A 15,917-nucleotide genomic window follows, 5' to 3' on the forward strand; every position below is an offset into this window, starting at 1 on the left:
TCCCCTCGAAATGAGCCCTGGATGTAGCCCCATGGAGACAAAGTCAGAAAAATCACATAGAAAAGTCATTCATTTTACTTTTAAAAAATTATTTTATAAAGCCATCTTGGAAGTCACTTCAGGATAGGCTTCAATGAGCCCTGACACCTCCACCATAAACTAATAGCTCAGCCTGGAGTATTCTGAAAAGCACATTATATAGAAACAGAAAATAGTTGTTCAAAAGTAAGTCCATTGACTTTAATGCTCCACCACAACTGAAGGTGTCACCCTGCAAAAATGAGTAAGGTGGACAGTTGCCTGTAGACATGCATTCTCTGTTGCAGCTCCTTCCTTGTGGAATGGCATGCCTGAGGCGGCCAGGGAGACTCCCACACTTTTATTACTCCACAGACAGGAAAGGATGTTCAGGAGGGTATTTTATAAAGGGAATACAGTCAAAGTTTGATGGAATGGTTTAGGAGGATGCTTCTTCATGAACGGAACAGGACTGTAGTCTATTCTAATGTTTAATGCATTACTATATCCTGCTCTAACTGCACTGTCTTCTGTGCCTGAAATTCCATTTTCTCCATTATTTATGATATATCACGTCTTTTTTGCATTGTTTTTCTAACTTGTAATCCTAATCCTATTGCAATGCTTGCTGAGAAAAGCAGGCTATGAAGTAAATGAAATAAAAATAAATAAAATGGTGTGAATCTCTTCCCATCCATGCACAATTCAGATCCATCATCCAGCTCTGCCCCACAACTTTTCATTGGAAACTTACAATGGCTCAGGTTGAAGTTCAGTTCCTCCAGTCTATCAAACAGCCTCAGTCCACTCAGAAGAAGAGAGCACGGTAGCGGAACAGAAGGGGTCAAGTATATGATCTAACCTTTCCTTTAACATAAAGGACTGCATTTTCTTTCTAAAGCCCTGGAGTAAGTGCTATAGAACAGATTATATCCATACACAATCATTATGCATAACCATATCAATTAGCCTATGCTCTGATGATGAATGCTCAAATATTATTTTAAATTGGATCAACTCCTGCTATATAAAGAGAACAAAGGCTTTCTCGGCTCAGCACTCCGTAGGCTTGGGGCATCACCTCAAGGCCATGATCCCATGGGTGGTACTGCTATATGTAATCCCCAAAGGATAGCAAAATCTATATAAAAGGGTCAAGGGCAAGGCAACTATGTCTGAAACTTCAGCAAAGCCAGTAAAACTTCTAGGCTTTCAGAAAATAATTACAAAAACATTTTGAGGTTTAAATCCCCCTGCTCCTGCCCCTCAAGCACTGTGCATACACAGATGTCAAAACCAGTTTATTTGGGCACCAGTTCAGGTTGCTTTGAATACCCACGATGAGACACCTTCAAGACTTGAAAAGGAGGGAGGGGAGAAATGGCAGCCAAAATGAGGAGGCAGCATCAGTAAGTGGGTGGGCAGTGGTCAGGAGGATGGGGAAGGCAGATATTCACTGATACATCTGGTGCACCAAATTGCCTGGAACATGAGGCGCAGAAAAATGGAGACAGTGAGACACTGCAGATGTGTAGAGATGATTGAGCAAGCAAGATGGTCAGCTTTCCTCACTAATTTCACAGGGTCTCACTACAAGATAAAGCCAACATATTCACATTCTCCCTGAGAGGTGTAGAACTTTCCAGACGCTTCAGAAGTGTGCTCAAGGATCAAGTAAAGGCCTTCCAAACCAAAGCCTTGCTGGAGCCATAAAAGCAAGACCATTTAAAACTTATTGCAGGATGTTGCGGGGCGGGGAGGGGGGATCAGAGTCCAATTGCTCAGATATTAAAAGAAGTGCAGAGAGAGACTTGCAAACCACGTTTATATCAGCAAGAGCACTTTCATCCTGAGAGCAATGCTTTGAAAAAGATAGGGTTAACGTCACTGGCTTTCCTGTCAAAGTGATGTTGTGGTACCACTTTAAAGGGAAACAGACTGGTGTTTACCACTGCCTACCCAGCTAGTGGTGCATGTATTTTGACTTTGAGGAATCCTGAACTTGTAATTACCGCAGCCTGTTTACTGCCTATATAGCAGTGACATAATTATCTTCTAGCTTAAGTTGTGGGGAAAGAAAGGAGCTGTCGTATCTTTGGTGCTTTGCAATCACTGGTCAGAAATGCCTTGTGTGTGCATTTTATCATTGGCCTTGCTCAGCTGGATGGTCTGAGCTGCCTCACTCAACTAATAAGCAAGCTGGTATTTAAGTAAGTAGAAAAGGTGAACACACACACACACACAGAGTCTTTGGAAAATGAGACAGGAAACTTTCTAGCTGGGCAGCCAACAGAAAGAACCTCACCCTTCCCCTGTACTTTTTTGTTTGTTTTCCTTATTATTTCAAAGTGGCTTCCATTCTCATACAAATCAGAGCGTCCTTACAAAAGATGCTAGATTAAGGCTTACATGTTGATCAGCTGCAATTTGACCCAAGGTGCTCTGAAAGCTCATTTTCAGTTATCTGCATAAACACACTCTCAGTTTTACTGCTGGGTTGTGTTAAGAAAGGTTTGCAATCAACTGCAGTGACTTTCTTTAGTTTCCATTTGAATAACACTTAAGTTGAGCCCCAAATTCAGGTTTCCATCCACTGGTTCCCCTGAATGTTTCATTAATGATACTTCATGTTAGTTTGATTCAGAAAAACCACAGCATTCACAAATAGTAAGTGCAATTATCACTTCAGAGGCAAGAGACTCGAAAATTCAGCAAACTCAAAGCGTCTCAGGATATACACAGCTAATTTTAAATAGACAAGGGGGCAGAATGGAAGTTGAACCAGGACTCAGAGCTTCTTTCAACGCCAAGGTTAAGCAACCACATATGTTATAATCTCTGTTAAAGTATATGTCAGCCTCTTCCCAATTCTCTCTTTGCCATGCTCCAAAAAGCTCAAAATTCTAACATATTCTACTGTTTCCGCCATTGGCAGTTGCAGTGAGAAGCCAAACCCATAGCAAACTTACGTAGGGTGGACCTTTTCGAGAAAACCCAGTGGTACAAGTGAGAGGCTTTATATAGATAACCAAAGCCAAGCTTTCAGAGCAGCTCCCAGACTGGGTCAAATTACAGCTGATGCAGAAGAAGCCTGATTTAGTTCTCCATGTAAGTCCTGTTAAAGACAGCAGGCTGAAAGCTAGAGCACATGGGAAAGAGGGCTACAACTGACTGTCATCTCAGGACCTTGAGGGGTCTACTATCTCACCCCATGTGGCTGCTCTGGGAGGTCATCTGGCACTTTGGAGCTGGGTGTCATCAACATGCTGACAACACGCAGCCCCAGAAGCCTTTAAAGACTTCATCTTGGAAAGCCTCTATTTAATTCCAGAGCACCTGTCGCATATGCTGAAGGCCAAAGCTTTTCATAAACTTAGATAATTAACACAAAATATGCAAAAGAGCCACTTGTGATGTTTCAGATAAAATAAAGAGGGAGAATTGTTTATCCTAATACCCCATTTCAAGCCTTTGTTGGAAAAGAGGAGATACACTAAGCCCCTGCAAGGGACACATGTTCTGCCCCAGGATCTATGGGGCATATATTTCTTTATAAATGATCTAAACATGTGAAGGAGACAGCACAAGTAACTCTATTGTTTCCTCTCTGGTACACATAAAGGTGCTCTAAGAATCCCTGCTCTAGTGCATTAATTTTTGTTTATAGCATATAATTGACAACAATGCACAACACTGTATGAAAGCTATTGGTTAAATTGAATATATGCTCTTTGGAATGCAATTTTTGCTTAATGTGGGTGACGTTTAAATTGCACATCTTGTGCTTGTGAAAACACTTACTTGTGCATCCCAGTTGCATATGTATTTATTCAGAAGTCTCCTAAAGTTCAGTGGGACTTTTTCCCTATTAACTACATATAGAATTGTAACCTTGGACAAATTGGAATAGTGGGGAAAGTGATCAAGTGTCTAACAAAAGAAATTCACTCTCTTTTATTGATACTAAATGGATATCCTGCAGTCCTTACTTTTCCTTGGAGTAATATATTTTGAGAAAAGTCATGGAAGCAATTGCCATTGTGCTAAGTGGAAATCTAAGGTTGCGCTTGATTTTCAATTTGCATATCTTTAGCAGCTGCTTTAAAAAAAAATTCCCTTGGCAGCATTTTTGCTTCTTGCTCACAGGATTTCAGCATTGCTCATGCACATCCTGAAAGCAGTATCATCTGACATAACTGAGGAACATCTTCCTCTTTTTTACCCTCCTCTTTCAGATTACTTATAATGTTGGGGTGGGGGGACACACTTGAGCTACATAATTGCCCTGACTTTTCCCTACATTTACATAGCCGGCAGCAGGGCAAAAGCTTTGCTATACACCGGAGCTGTGTGAAGGGGCTGTGAAATACCAGAAGGGAAACTTTAGCCCACTGTAACCTCTCCAGGCCCAAGTCGGGCTCTGGAAGGCTGCTCCAGCCCATTTCCATTCCTCGCTGCCCTCTGGTTGTGATCCCACACAGGTTTAGATGGGAGAGGTGAAATTGGCAGAACCTTTGTGGGAGGCGAAGATGAAATTAACAAACGCTCTGAGGAGTGGTCTCCGCTGGCTCTGTCTTTTAAAACTACGCTTTCTGACTAACACTGCGTCTCCCTACACTTGATGGACATGTGCTGAGGCTTCTCATGTAGAGAGACTCTCTGCGTTTAAGCACTGCTTCTAGATCATAAAGTGCAGAGGTTTACATAAATGAGAACAGAGTTTGTTCTTCTTTCAGGACAGATGATGTGCCACAGAGAACTAACTTAGGTATGCATGGGCAGGCAGGTTACTTTTGTGGCTTATCTGCAAGGTTGACAGAGCACTTTAAGGAATGTAAATCTCTTAGCAACTTATCTAATTCTAGGGTAGCCAACTTTCTAATTGCTCCCATGCAACAGAAATTAAATGCAATTCTTCCAGTCCCTTCATCCGCATCCTAATTAAAGTTTAACTTGTTTTATTTTGTGAGTTCGGCTGCTGTTAAAATATAGACATGGGCAATTTTTTAAAAACCCTGTAACTTTACCACCAATTCACAAACATTTGTGAAAGACAAACTAACATTAATTTAGATATTTACTTTTTAAGGGTTTAAGGAGGGAAAAAGAATACCAACGCCATTTCCATTTGTTATTCGGCTACATTCAACTGAATTTCCCCAAATTGTTATTATTTTACATCATTTTCTGTGACATATTAGTTTGCTGCCACTGCCACTAGGCATGCTTCCTTTCCAGGAGCAAACCTGAGGAGTCTGCAGTGAGCATCTCAGATATTTGTCCAGCATCCCCACCTCATTTCTATAAATTTACTTAACTTGCAGTGACAGTGACATCTGCCAACACAACCAGGACCCTGTTCCTTGCATTACTTTTGCCCATGGACAGTGCAGTTTTGCACCAGCCTCCATCCCTCATAGCCCCTCTTATCCCTAGAGGAGCAATAGCTATTGGGGGCTACAAAGCTGAGAAGGAAGCACTGACCATTTTCATGGTGAATGAAGCCCTAGTACTGGGTGTGATGGGGGCAAATTTTACCATGTGAAAACACTGAAAAATTTACACTGACTTCTAAGCAAACCACTGTCTCAATGCTGCAGTACTAGAGAAAACGTGAACTCATTTTCTTCTTGCTTTAAGCAAATTTACTCAAAACCCCCCTACCCTGCTGCACGCTGGGAAAGTCAAACAAATATCAGGCAAAGGGCGGGGGAGCCAAGAAGGAGCTGTTAAAAAAATCAGAGCACAACTGTTACTTTCAGTAATTGTTCTTAGAAAGGAAGTGTGTGAGCAAAGCAGCCTCTTTCACATAATCTCCATGTGCGATTAACACCTGTGGTTATGCAAAGATTTCAGTTTGTTCATCCTCCCCCTCCAGGCCCTGAAATCACCTTATAAAGTTGAGAAGGTGCATTGTTGTGGCTAGTTAGGTCCAGCTTGTAGCAATACTTTACTCTGCAGGGGTTTGAGATGGCTGTAGATATTCATGTGTTCTGTTCTAGAAGCTCACAGCAACTTTACTCTTTATGTGGCTATCTTTTTTGCTGTGGCTACATTGGTGTTTAAGCACAGTAAATACAAAAGCCTGGTTTTTACAAGGGCCAAAGAGACTGTTTGTGTGATGGGTGAATGGCTGCGCACTCCTTTCACCAGTCTCACGTCACATGGGTGCTTCCCCCCCTGCACCCGGTGCCTATATTCAGTCAAGACCTAAAACCACAATATTCTTCCCTCTTAAAGGGAACGAACATCATGTAGAGAGCTGAACAGTGTGATATTTCCTTCCTCCCACACCCATATGGAACTACAGGCATCTCTGGGGAGCACCAACATCACATGTCACATGGCAAGAATGACAGGAGAGGGCACACCCATCTGTTCCTTTACCATGGGAACAGGATCTGTGGCTCTGGCAAGCATCCAAACGTGAAGGGTATGCATGCATTTCTAATCACTTGATGAATACAAGCTGAGGGGATGTGGACAGGAGATCCACATATCATGCCTCCATGCATTTACTAACACAACCTACCCATCATACTTGGAGTCTACTGTGGGAGGGAGACTATTGTGTGTAACTATGGAAAACACAATTGCTATGTAAAGAGCGAAGACTCTCTCACTCTCAAAACAGACCGAAAGACCCTCATATGTTTTAGATACATTGCTTAAAAAAAAAAATCATGCACTTGTCTGGGAGTTTAGCTCTGGCTGCCACTCTCTCTGCAGAGTACACTCTGAAGCCTGGTCTGAATGAGATGGCAGAAAGGACTGTACCACTTCAGACTACAGGGGAGTGGGGGGGGGAATCATTGTTTAAATGTTATCTATGTAAACAACTTCCTACAGGTAAGTTAGTAGCACAGCAGGGATCAAGTGGAACTAGAATTTCTCTCTCATGGGCTAGTTCCCCCGCCCCCTGATATATGGTGTGCTTTCATATAGAGAAATAGCACCCTCCCCTGTGGCCTGAAATGGAACAGTTCACGCTACCACCTCAGGGTTCTCCTACCTGATTTTGCAGCATGTATAGATCAAACCAAGAAAAAAAATTAGTTTGTGTAATATGTAAAATGTCCCATATTGTGATGGAGGGTTGCAAAAGGCATAATTCAATAGCAAGTGTCTCATACATTTATTTTAGATGAACTTTGAGGTATTCCTTTGGAAAGTTTTCTGAATTTTCTAGAAGTTCTGAGGGGAAGAAACTGGGTCTTCAATTTAAAAGTGTGTAGTGACTAAATTTCAGGGACAAACAGCAATGCCGGCTAGTTACAAGCTGGGACTCAATAAAAAACAAGGAATATTGTTTTATGATATGACTAAAACATCACAGCGTTGGGAAAACTACTCCAGGAAGTCTAAAAACAATATAAATCACCATCAAACTTTCCATACCCTTCTAGACACAGGAACTCCTAAAATATCAGACCAGCATGACCAAACGCCAGGCCGATAATCAAACGGGCCTGCAGAAACCCTATCTGCGCACTATAGAAACTCTAAGTTATGTTTTTAATTACAGGATTCCGTAACAGTGTGGGTCCCCAGTGCATTTAACCTCTTAAAATCTAACCTATATGCAAGCTAAATAAACTTCTAGTAAAGCTGCAACAAAATCCAAGAGTGACTACATCGCTGACTGCAGCCCTGCACAAGATCTTTGCCAAATAGCTGCACATTTAAGGAAAGCTGTCTAGTGGGGAAAATTACAAAAGTATAGACCAGCAGAGATCTCTTTGGGTGGCACCCAAAGGCTATCAGAGTCTGCTTCACATAGTCGGATGGAATAGTTGTGCCTAAGGATGAAGAGGTATAACCAGTAAAGAGCGATTAGACTAGAGAACCAGGAGAATCAGGCTTGCCTAGAAAAATGAAGGTTGTGTCCACTTTCTATTCCTTCATCTTCATGACAGTCTTGAAATTCAAGGGAAAAGCAAGAAAAGAATGGCAGACCTGCAGGTTAGCATGTTGCAGGACATCCTCTCGGCTTGTACCCTTATCTTGGTATATGCTTCTCAACTTTGCTATCTCTAACTGAATTGGTGGTGAAGTTACAGTATCTCCTAACCTGGTTTTCATTTGCATAAACACCTTTTGATTTAGCCCATGACACTGACCTTTAACATGGCTGGTCTACTCTTGCATTGAGTTCCCCTTTCTGATGTTTTGCTATTATGGATGCTTTGTTGTCCATTGAAGAAGACTTTTGGTATTATGGGTGCTTTGTTGCCCATTGAAGAAGACTTTTGGAGTTGCTTGAGGAATGAGAGCACACTGGTCGGCTTAGCACCTGACCAATACATGTGAGAGCCAATAAGTGGTATTAAATCTATGCTGCTTTGGAAAAGGGCTCCCCATGCAGGTAGGTCTGTGACCACTGCCTGGCAGGCTCCACAATGAGATTCCTGACCAAGATAGCTCTTCTCAGTCCATTAGGAGAGGCAGAGACTTGTGAACTTCTGCAGGAATACATATTTGAATGGATTCAGGCCGTTATCTGCAGATGATCCAATTCTGGAGATAATAATGTCCAGAAGACTGGCACAGGACAGGAAAGGAAACAGATCTACTCAATGAATATCAACACCACGGTGATGAAGATTCCCTCCCTGAAAGATAAACTTTATCTAGATACCTATCTATAAAGACTATCAGGTGCTGGATTCCTTGAGACAGCTGAAAGACAGCTGCTTTATTAACCTGAAAAATGTATTTTTCAGCGCTTGAATCATGGTAATAATATTCTGAAGACCTTGAGTCAAGTTTGGGGTTTGGATCAAAAGATCATCTAGGCAGAGATTTTTAAAAAGTCTCCTGTTGCCCAAAGATGATCTATTAGGGCTATGAGAAGACCCACAGGACTGAGAACAAGCCAAATGGAAAGCCAGTTATTGACACAAGTCATTCCCATACCTAATACGCAGGAAGTGCCAAAAACAAAGAGGCTGGAAATGTGCTTCGAAGTAGGCTTCAAAGTTAAAATATTTCCTCAGCTCAGCATTGGCAGGATGGAATGCCAGTGTTCCACCCCAAAGACCTCTGCTTCAAATGTGTTTTCTCACTTCAGGTCTAATTTGTTCTGGTGTCTCCTGATTCCCGCCCCCCCCCCCCCCACAACAAGGTGAACAAGATAAAACCCACTTCTATAAAATGTTATTTGCTGCTTGATACTCATCTATGGCCATAATCTCCAGAAGACATTGGATGGCCTCAGTGTTCCTTGAGCATAGAAAGGTAATGAACCAATCCAATGGCACATGAGAGAAGAAGTAGCCATCCTTCTCTTCGCAGAATTTATCAAAGTGAGGTCATTTCTTTCCAGATGTCTGCAAATGCTTAAAGTTTTTTTTCCTCTGGGGTCACAGAGGAAAAGCATCCAGGCCGGCAGAGGGGAAAACAGGCTTCTTACTACAGTCCTGCTGGTTTCCAATGCTGTCTTTTGATTTGGAGGAATACTGCAACTTTGGTTTGGCATCCTCCTTTTGTGGTGTATGTGCGGGAAGAATAAGATGGATGAAAGGAATGCTTCATATTGGATGGCTTCTCTTGTTTCTGGAGAGGTACTGTAAAAACATCTTCTCTAATTTTGCCTTTGACCAATACAACATTGCAGTGCTCCCTAACAGCTTGCAACCAGCGAAGAGGTTGCTTATCAGATTAGCTTTGAAATGGATTTGAACAGGTCACAATTGACGTTGGCTAAATGGGCAGCCCAAGCAGCTAAATAAATGGTCCTAAAGGCTTGGAAAGCTCATACTTCTTCAAACACTGTAGGCAGAGTTACATATCTTCCAGATTTAGCATATTTGTATGCATATGAAGAAATACCATGGATAAATGTTTTGACTATAGCACTGATCAATTTTAGTTCTTATTAATCCTCCTCCACCTAAATTGGGGCCCTTCAAGACCAGACCAATGGTCTAGCTAGTTTAGCATCCTGTTTTCCACACAGGCTAGTCAGATGGTCTGGAAAGATCACAGTATGGATACAGAAACCAAAGCCTGCCTCTAGGGCTTTCGCCAACAAATGCCATTCAAAGGTATGCTGTTTTCTTACCATGGAGATCCCATTTAGCCATCATGGCTTCTTAGCAGTCAGACCTCTCCCTCACACTAAAAGAGCAGTTTATGGATATGAAATATCATAAACCCCTTCCTCAATGTCCATAAGCACAAAACACTGCCTAGTAAGGCAGCATGGTTGCCAGGGGGCCTGGAGACTGAAAAGTTACCAAGAAATGAGCCATAGGGGAATAACTGACTGGTGGCCCCCAACTCTCTGAAGAGCAGCAGAGATAACAAGACTTCCTGAGGAAATTCCCAGCCTAAATCTCATCAACACCCATCTGTGCTTCCTCCCAACTATCTAACCTAATCAAGCTATTCAGTCAACCTGATAGCCTTCCCATCCAATACTTACCAGGTCATCAAGCAATATTTTTACCTATATCCCATCCCAGACAGTCATGTCGCACCTTTCCCAATTTATTGTTCCACCTCTGGACAAAACATTAAGGTATTGTTTTCTGGAAGCAAGACGTCGGTTTTGCTCCAGGGTATGTTTTGCACTATAACTGGGCTCTCAAGCCATGTGATCAGTGTATGTGTGTTCTGGAACCCATCCATGCACCCCAAACTTATTTGAGCTCCCTCTACTCCTCCTCCTCCATGAAATGCAGGTCATTTTGCTGCATCTCCACAGACCTCTTCTCCTCTCTGAGACTGGTAAATATCACCCTTCCCCCAAAATTGCTTACCCATTTCCTCACTATTTTCTTAGCTCTGAGTATGCTGTGTGTGTTTTCTGTTTGCTTGCCTTTTACTTCTCTATTAATAAAGAAACCTTTCCTGTAGAACATCTGCCTGTTTATTTGAGAGTTCTCTAAGGGAACAATCACGGTATATATAGGTGCAGATTCTCCAGTTACCTTCTCTTGCTGCATCTCCTTTAATGCTAAATCCCCAACTCACAAGGAGACCCTCCATTAGGGTTACTGGCTAATAGCCTCCAATGAACCTATCCTACCATAAATTGTTCTAAATAACAAGGGTTTGATCCATCAGTTCAGCCATTCTGTATTTAACCTACTATACAGATGACCTTTTCCTGTCCCCTCTGCATCCTACCTTCCCCCCTTAATTATCTTATTTATTTTCTTGATGATTGTCATAAATAAGATAAATATTGTTGCTTTTACTAACAGCAGTAACCCCTTTGGAATGACCACACAATGATGTAGCTACATACTATGCCAGATCATGATCATGACATTGAAGTCAGGCTTCAGTATACACAGAATCCAGACAGGCATGCTCCCCAAAGATTCACAGTATGAGGGAGCAGCAGGAGGATACGAGGTGGTTGGGACCAGTGCGGGGGGTAAAGGGGGGGAGAATAAGTAAGGTACAGAAGGAAAGGGTAGAGGAAGGTGGCTGGATGCAGGTGTCAGAAGCCAGAAAACAAATCAGAGACCAGTAAAGGAATTTCCCTGTGAATTTCTCATAGGTCTCCACACATCAGATTCTACTATGTATGGCTCTCTTACAACATTAGCCCTCAAATAACCTGCGTATGTTTCAGTGTGCCTAGTGAGGCTGAGATGATTTGGGGATTTCAAAAACAGAGAAAGGATAAAGCTTGCCTATCAATATTTCCCACAGCCAACAGCCTCTACGATTATGCCCAAATAGCAAGTTCTACAACTGAACTTCAAGGCATCATGGTATTTCATTTCACATTAGAATCATATTCTCATACACTAAAGAAGCTCAGCCCCTTGCAGTGTAAGCCTTTTCCAGGTGGTCAGGTAGTGAGAGGCCTGTTGGGATCTGTCCTGCAGGAGGTGGTGGACTGCTCAGTGGCTCACTGTAACCATTTGTTCAGCATCTTTGCAGATAAAATCTCTCACATCTGTTCCAACTTGGACTGTACATTAGCAGTGACAGAGTCAGATGGTGCCAGGGTGCTGAACTTGTCCAGCTGTTTGGGATACTTTTCAGTTTATTCAGTCTGTGGACAAGATCCTTGGAGGTTTGAGGCCTACCTCCTGCTTGGATGACCTTTACCCTTCCTGGCTGCTTATATCTGCTTGGGGGGAAACTGGCTGACTAGGTCTGAGACATAGCTATTAGTTAATGCTTCCATTAAGATAGGGGGTGGTTGTCCCAGCCTTGAAACAGGCTGGGGCACATCCACTTCTAAAGAAGCCTATCCTGGATCCAAAAGATCTCAATAACTATTGACTAGTCTCAAATGTTCAGTTCCTGAGCAAGGTGATTGAACTTGTAGTGGTAGGCAGGGATTCTTGGATAAGGAAAATTGTTTAGATCCTTTCCAATCTGGTTTTAGGTCTGGTTATGGGACTGAAACAATCTTGGTTGCCCTGATGGATGACAGGAGACAGACAGAGAACAACTCTATTGATTCTCCTGGACCTCCCAGCAGCTTTTAATACCATCTTGGACCAGCTGAGATTGGGAGGCACTGTTCTACTGTGGTTCCAGTCCTACCTGGGGAGTCAGTTTCAGAAGATAGAGTTGGGGGAATTGCTGTTCAGCCCCTTGGCCTTTGGCCTGTGAGGTCCTGCAAAGTTCCATCTTATCCCCTATGCTTTTTAACATCTACCTGAAACCACTGGGTGAGGTCATCTGGAGATTTGACTGTGTTGTCATCAATATGCAGACAACACTCAGCTCTATCTTGTGCTCCTGGCTCATCCCAGAGGGCTGCAAAAGCCCTGAACAAGTGCCTGGAGGCATTTTTGAAGTGGATACTGGCTAATAAACTGAAGAGTAATCCTGACCACATGGAAGTGCAACTGGTGAGTGGAGGGTCTGACCTGGGAGTTAAGATGTCACATGTTCTAGATGGGGTTGCACTCCCCTTGAAGGAACAGATCTGAAGTTTGGGGGTACTCTTGGACCTAGGATAAGCTGCTGGATAAGCAGGTGGCAGCTCTGGCCAGGAGCGCCCTTTACCGGCTTTATCTGGTTAGCTAGCTGTGGCCTTTCCTGGACAGGAAAGATGTGGCCACTGTGACGCATGTTTTGGTTATATCTAGATTAGATTACTACCATGTGCTGTACATAGGGTTGCCCTTGAAAAGAGTTTGGAAACTTCAATTAGTGCAGAATGCTGCTACCAGGATGTTGACTGGAGTAGGCCATATCACTCCAGTCTCAGCCCATCACTCCAGTCTTGACTCATCTATACTGGCTCCCAATCTGTTTCTGGGCACAATTCAAGGTGCTGGTGTTGTCCTTTAAAGACCTATATGGTGTGGGACCAACCTACCCCTTTATGAACCTACCCTTTAGAGGTACTGCTTTGGATGCCCCTATATTTTGAGACTAGGCAAGTATCAACCTCAGTGATGGTACTGCAACAAATCCCCAGGGAGACTTGTCTGTCCCTTTCTGTTGTCACCTTCTGCCAGCACGTGAAGACTGTTTTGTTTTGCATTCCCTCAGTGATCCCTCCTGCCCAATGTTTTAATTGTTGTTTTTTATGTCTTTGCACATATTTTAGCTATGGTTTAATTTTTAATTGGTTTTAATGATTTTAAAAATAATTTTATTATAGATGTTTTAATTTGTTAACCACCTTGGTGGCCTTTGTGAGTGCAGAAAGGTGGGTACAAATTTTATAAAATAAATGATACTATAGAACTTTTTTAAAAAACAGAGGCAAATAGAGCTCATGATGCCAAGTGTTTTCGTATTGTAAAGATTTCCAAGCAAATTAAAAACAGCCAGTTTAACCAAAGCACAGAAATTGATTGTTGACAAGGAACAAAAAAATCCAAACCTTGGCATTTAATCAATTGGAGTTGGATCCCAGGAAACGTGTCTCCCATCATGCATTTCACTTAGAATTGCAACATCATCTTCTACTAATGAAAAATCAAAGACCTAAGGGGAATGCATATGTAGTTAGCAGAAAGCAGACCCAAACAAGAAACTGTCTGCCTGTTCCACAATTTTGACTAATGTCCCAAAGTATTATTTCTGTTCAGGATTTTGTATTATGAACTAATGTGGTGCAATGGCTAGTCTTGCATCTGAATAAAAGTAACCCAAGTTCAAATTCCTATACATTTAGGAAATCTGGAAGAGGCTTAACCTTTCACACATTGCATGGCTTGATGCAATGAACAGAATTGTTGAATTAAGCTATTTCTCGCCTGAGTTCATGTCTGGCCTGGTGTGATATGTGCTCACCCACATGTGGTGGTGGAGAGTGCTCTCAAGTCATAGCTGACTTATGGCAACCCCTGGTGGGGCTTTCATGGCAAGAGACTAACAGAGGGGGTTTGCCAATGTCTGCCTCTGTCTCTCCCACATAGTTTCTCTTTATATAAAAAAAGATATTATGACATTATAAAGTGGGATTTTTAACCTCTAGGAACAAAGGCTAATAACAAGCATTTTTCCCCTTTGGGATCTGATTTGATGGAATCCTCCTCATCCTCCTCCGCAGCTTCCAAGACTGCATACATCACAGCTGATGCAGCAGGAAAATGTGCCAAAAAGGAATGAAAGAAGTTAAGAAAATAAAAAATGAAATGGATGCTCAACATGCTTGTTACACTTTTGAAACTACTTCATAAAATTAGCATTATGAGAGAGAACTGTAATGAACTCTCTCACAAATACAAAGTTGATTCTGGACCAAGGGGGATTCTCTGGCCAAGAGGTGAGAAGCATACGGTTAGCTGGCTGGAAACACCAGTTGGCATGTAGAACTGCTAAAACTGTTTCTGGGGAAGGACAGATGCAGACTATAAGGCAGCCTCTTCCCTAGAGCTTTCTAAGTTTAAGCATAGTCATAGAAGGAAGGAGAGAGGGAGGAATATAGATGTCACATGGTCAAAGGCCATTTCCTTGTCTGTCTGCCTCCCTCGCCTGGGATCTTGAGCTGGGAGTTCCTGTAAGCTACGTGCATGGATGCAGGCAGTCACCACCACAACATCAGATGTGCAGCTTCTGTTGCACTGTGTACACCTGGCATATTCTTGAGAAGATTCTTTGCTCCCTTGATAACCTTGGCTACAATGAATTTTGCCTCCCAAGACCGCCTCCTTAGCACCTCCCCCCTAAAACTGTGGGTGGGGGGAGAAGAAGTAAAGATAGTCTGAAAACTAGGACTGCAAGTACTAAGTGATTCCACCAATAAATAATCAAATACGAATGAGAAAACAACCACCTGCTTCTGTGATTGGCTTGCCAGAAAATGATGCTTAAAGGTACAGTGCCTCAAAACATGGAAATTCCATATAGCTATTATAGTTCACCATCATTAGTAGGTAATTTCTCCATGACCTTGTCCAGTCCTTCTTTAAAACCACCTAAGCCAGTGACTACATCTTGTGGTAGCAAATTCCTAAATTAAGTTTGGACAAAGATTGTAGGAAGCTGTGGCCAGTCCACAGAAAAATATCAAAACCAAAAGCTGAGTAATATATTTTATTAGAACTGACCAAGCTATCACAAAACAATGAGTTCTCTAGAACTTTTCATTAGGATGAATGCTTACAAAACAGATAAAGATTGTAAGGAGCCATCTTGGTCCTTGAGAATTTAGTAAGCTTTTAACATTTTGTGATAATTTGGTTGGTCCTAAAAAAGGAATATTACACAACTTTTGTTTTTGGAATTTTTCTGTCAACCAGCTCAGCTACCTACAATTTTTGGCTATTTGGGGAAATACTTAATAGAATTTGGTTTTGCTTGTGTACACCATCATGTCCTCCCATCTCCCTTCCTTTATGGTGCTTAATGCAATACTTCTCAGTATGATCAAATTCCAGTTCACTATGTCATTCAAATGCAGGTGCCTCTCTAAGGTGGACATCGTTTGTTCCGCAAAACTAGGGCTGAACCAAGATTTATAA

At 42.2% G+C, this 15,917-nt stretch overlaps 1 protein-coding gene across 2 annotated transcripts in view; it reads right to left on the reverse strand.

Annotated features, from left to right (window-relative positions):
- The window catches only part of LOC129331143 (uncharacterized oxidoreductase ZK1290.5-like), a 98,187-nt gene that overhangs the window by 6,207 nt on the left and 76,063 nt on the right, over positions 1-15,917 (reverse strand). The window contains exon 7 of one of the 2 annotated variants that reach the window (XM_054981523.1): positions 13,832-13,935. The exons of the other annotated variant lie outside the window; for it this stretch is intronic. Coding sequence (XP_054837498.1) covers positions 13,840-13,935 — 96 coding nt within the window. The 3' untranslated portion in view covers positions 13,832-13,839. The remainder of the gene's footprint in view (positions 1-13,831; positions 13,936-15,917) is intronic. 2 annotated transcript variants of the gene reach the window in all.

Source organism: Eublepharis macularius, chromosome 5 (genome assembly GCF_028583425.1).
Source record: "Eublepharis macularius isolate TG4126 chromosome 5, MPM_Emac_v1.0, whole genome shotgun sequence".
Lineage (NCBI taxonomy): Eukaryota > Metazoa > Chordata > Lepidosauria > Squamata > Eublepharidae > Eublepharis > Eublepharis macularius.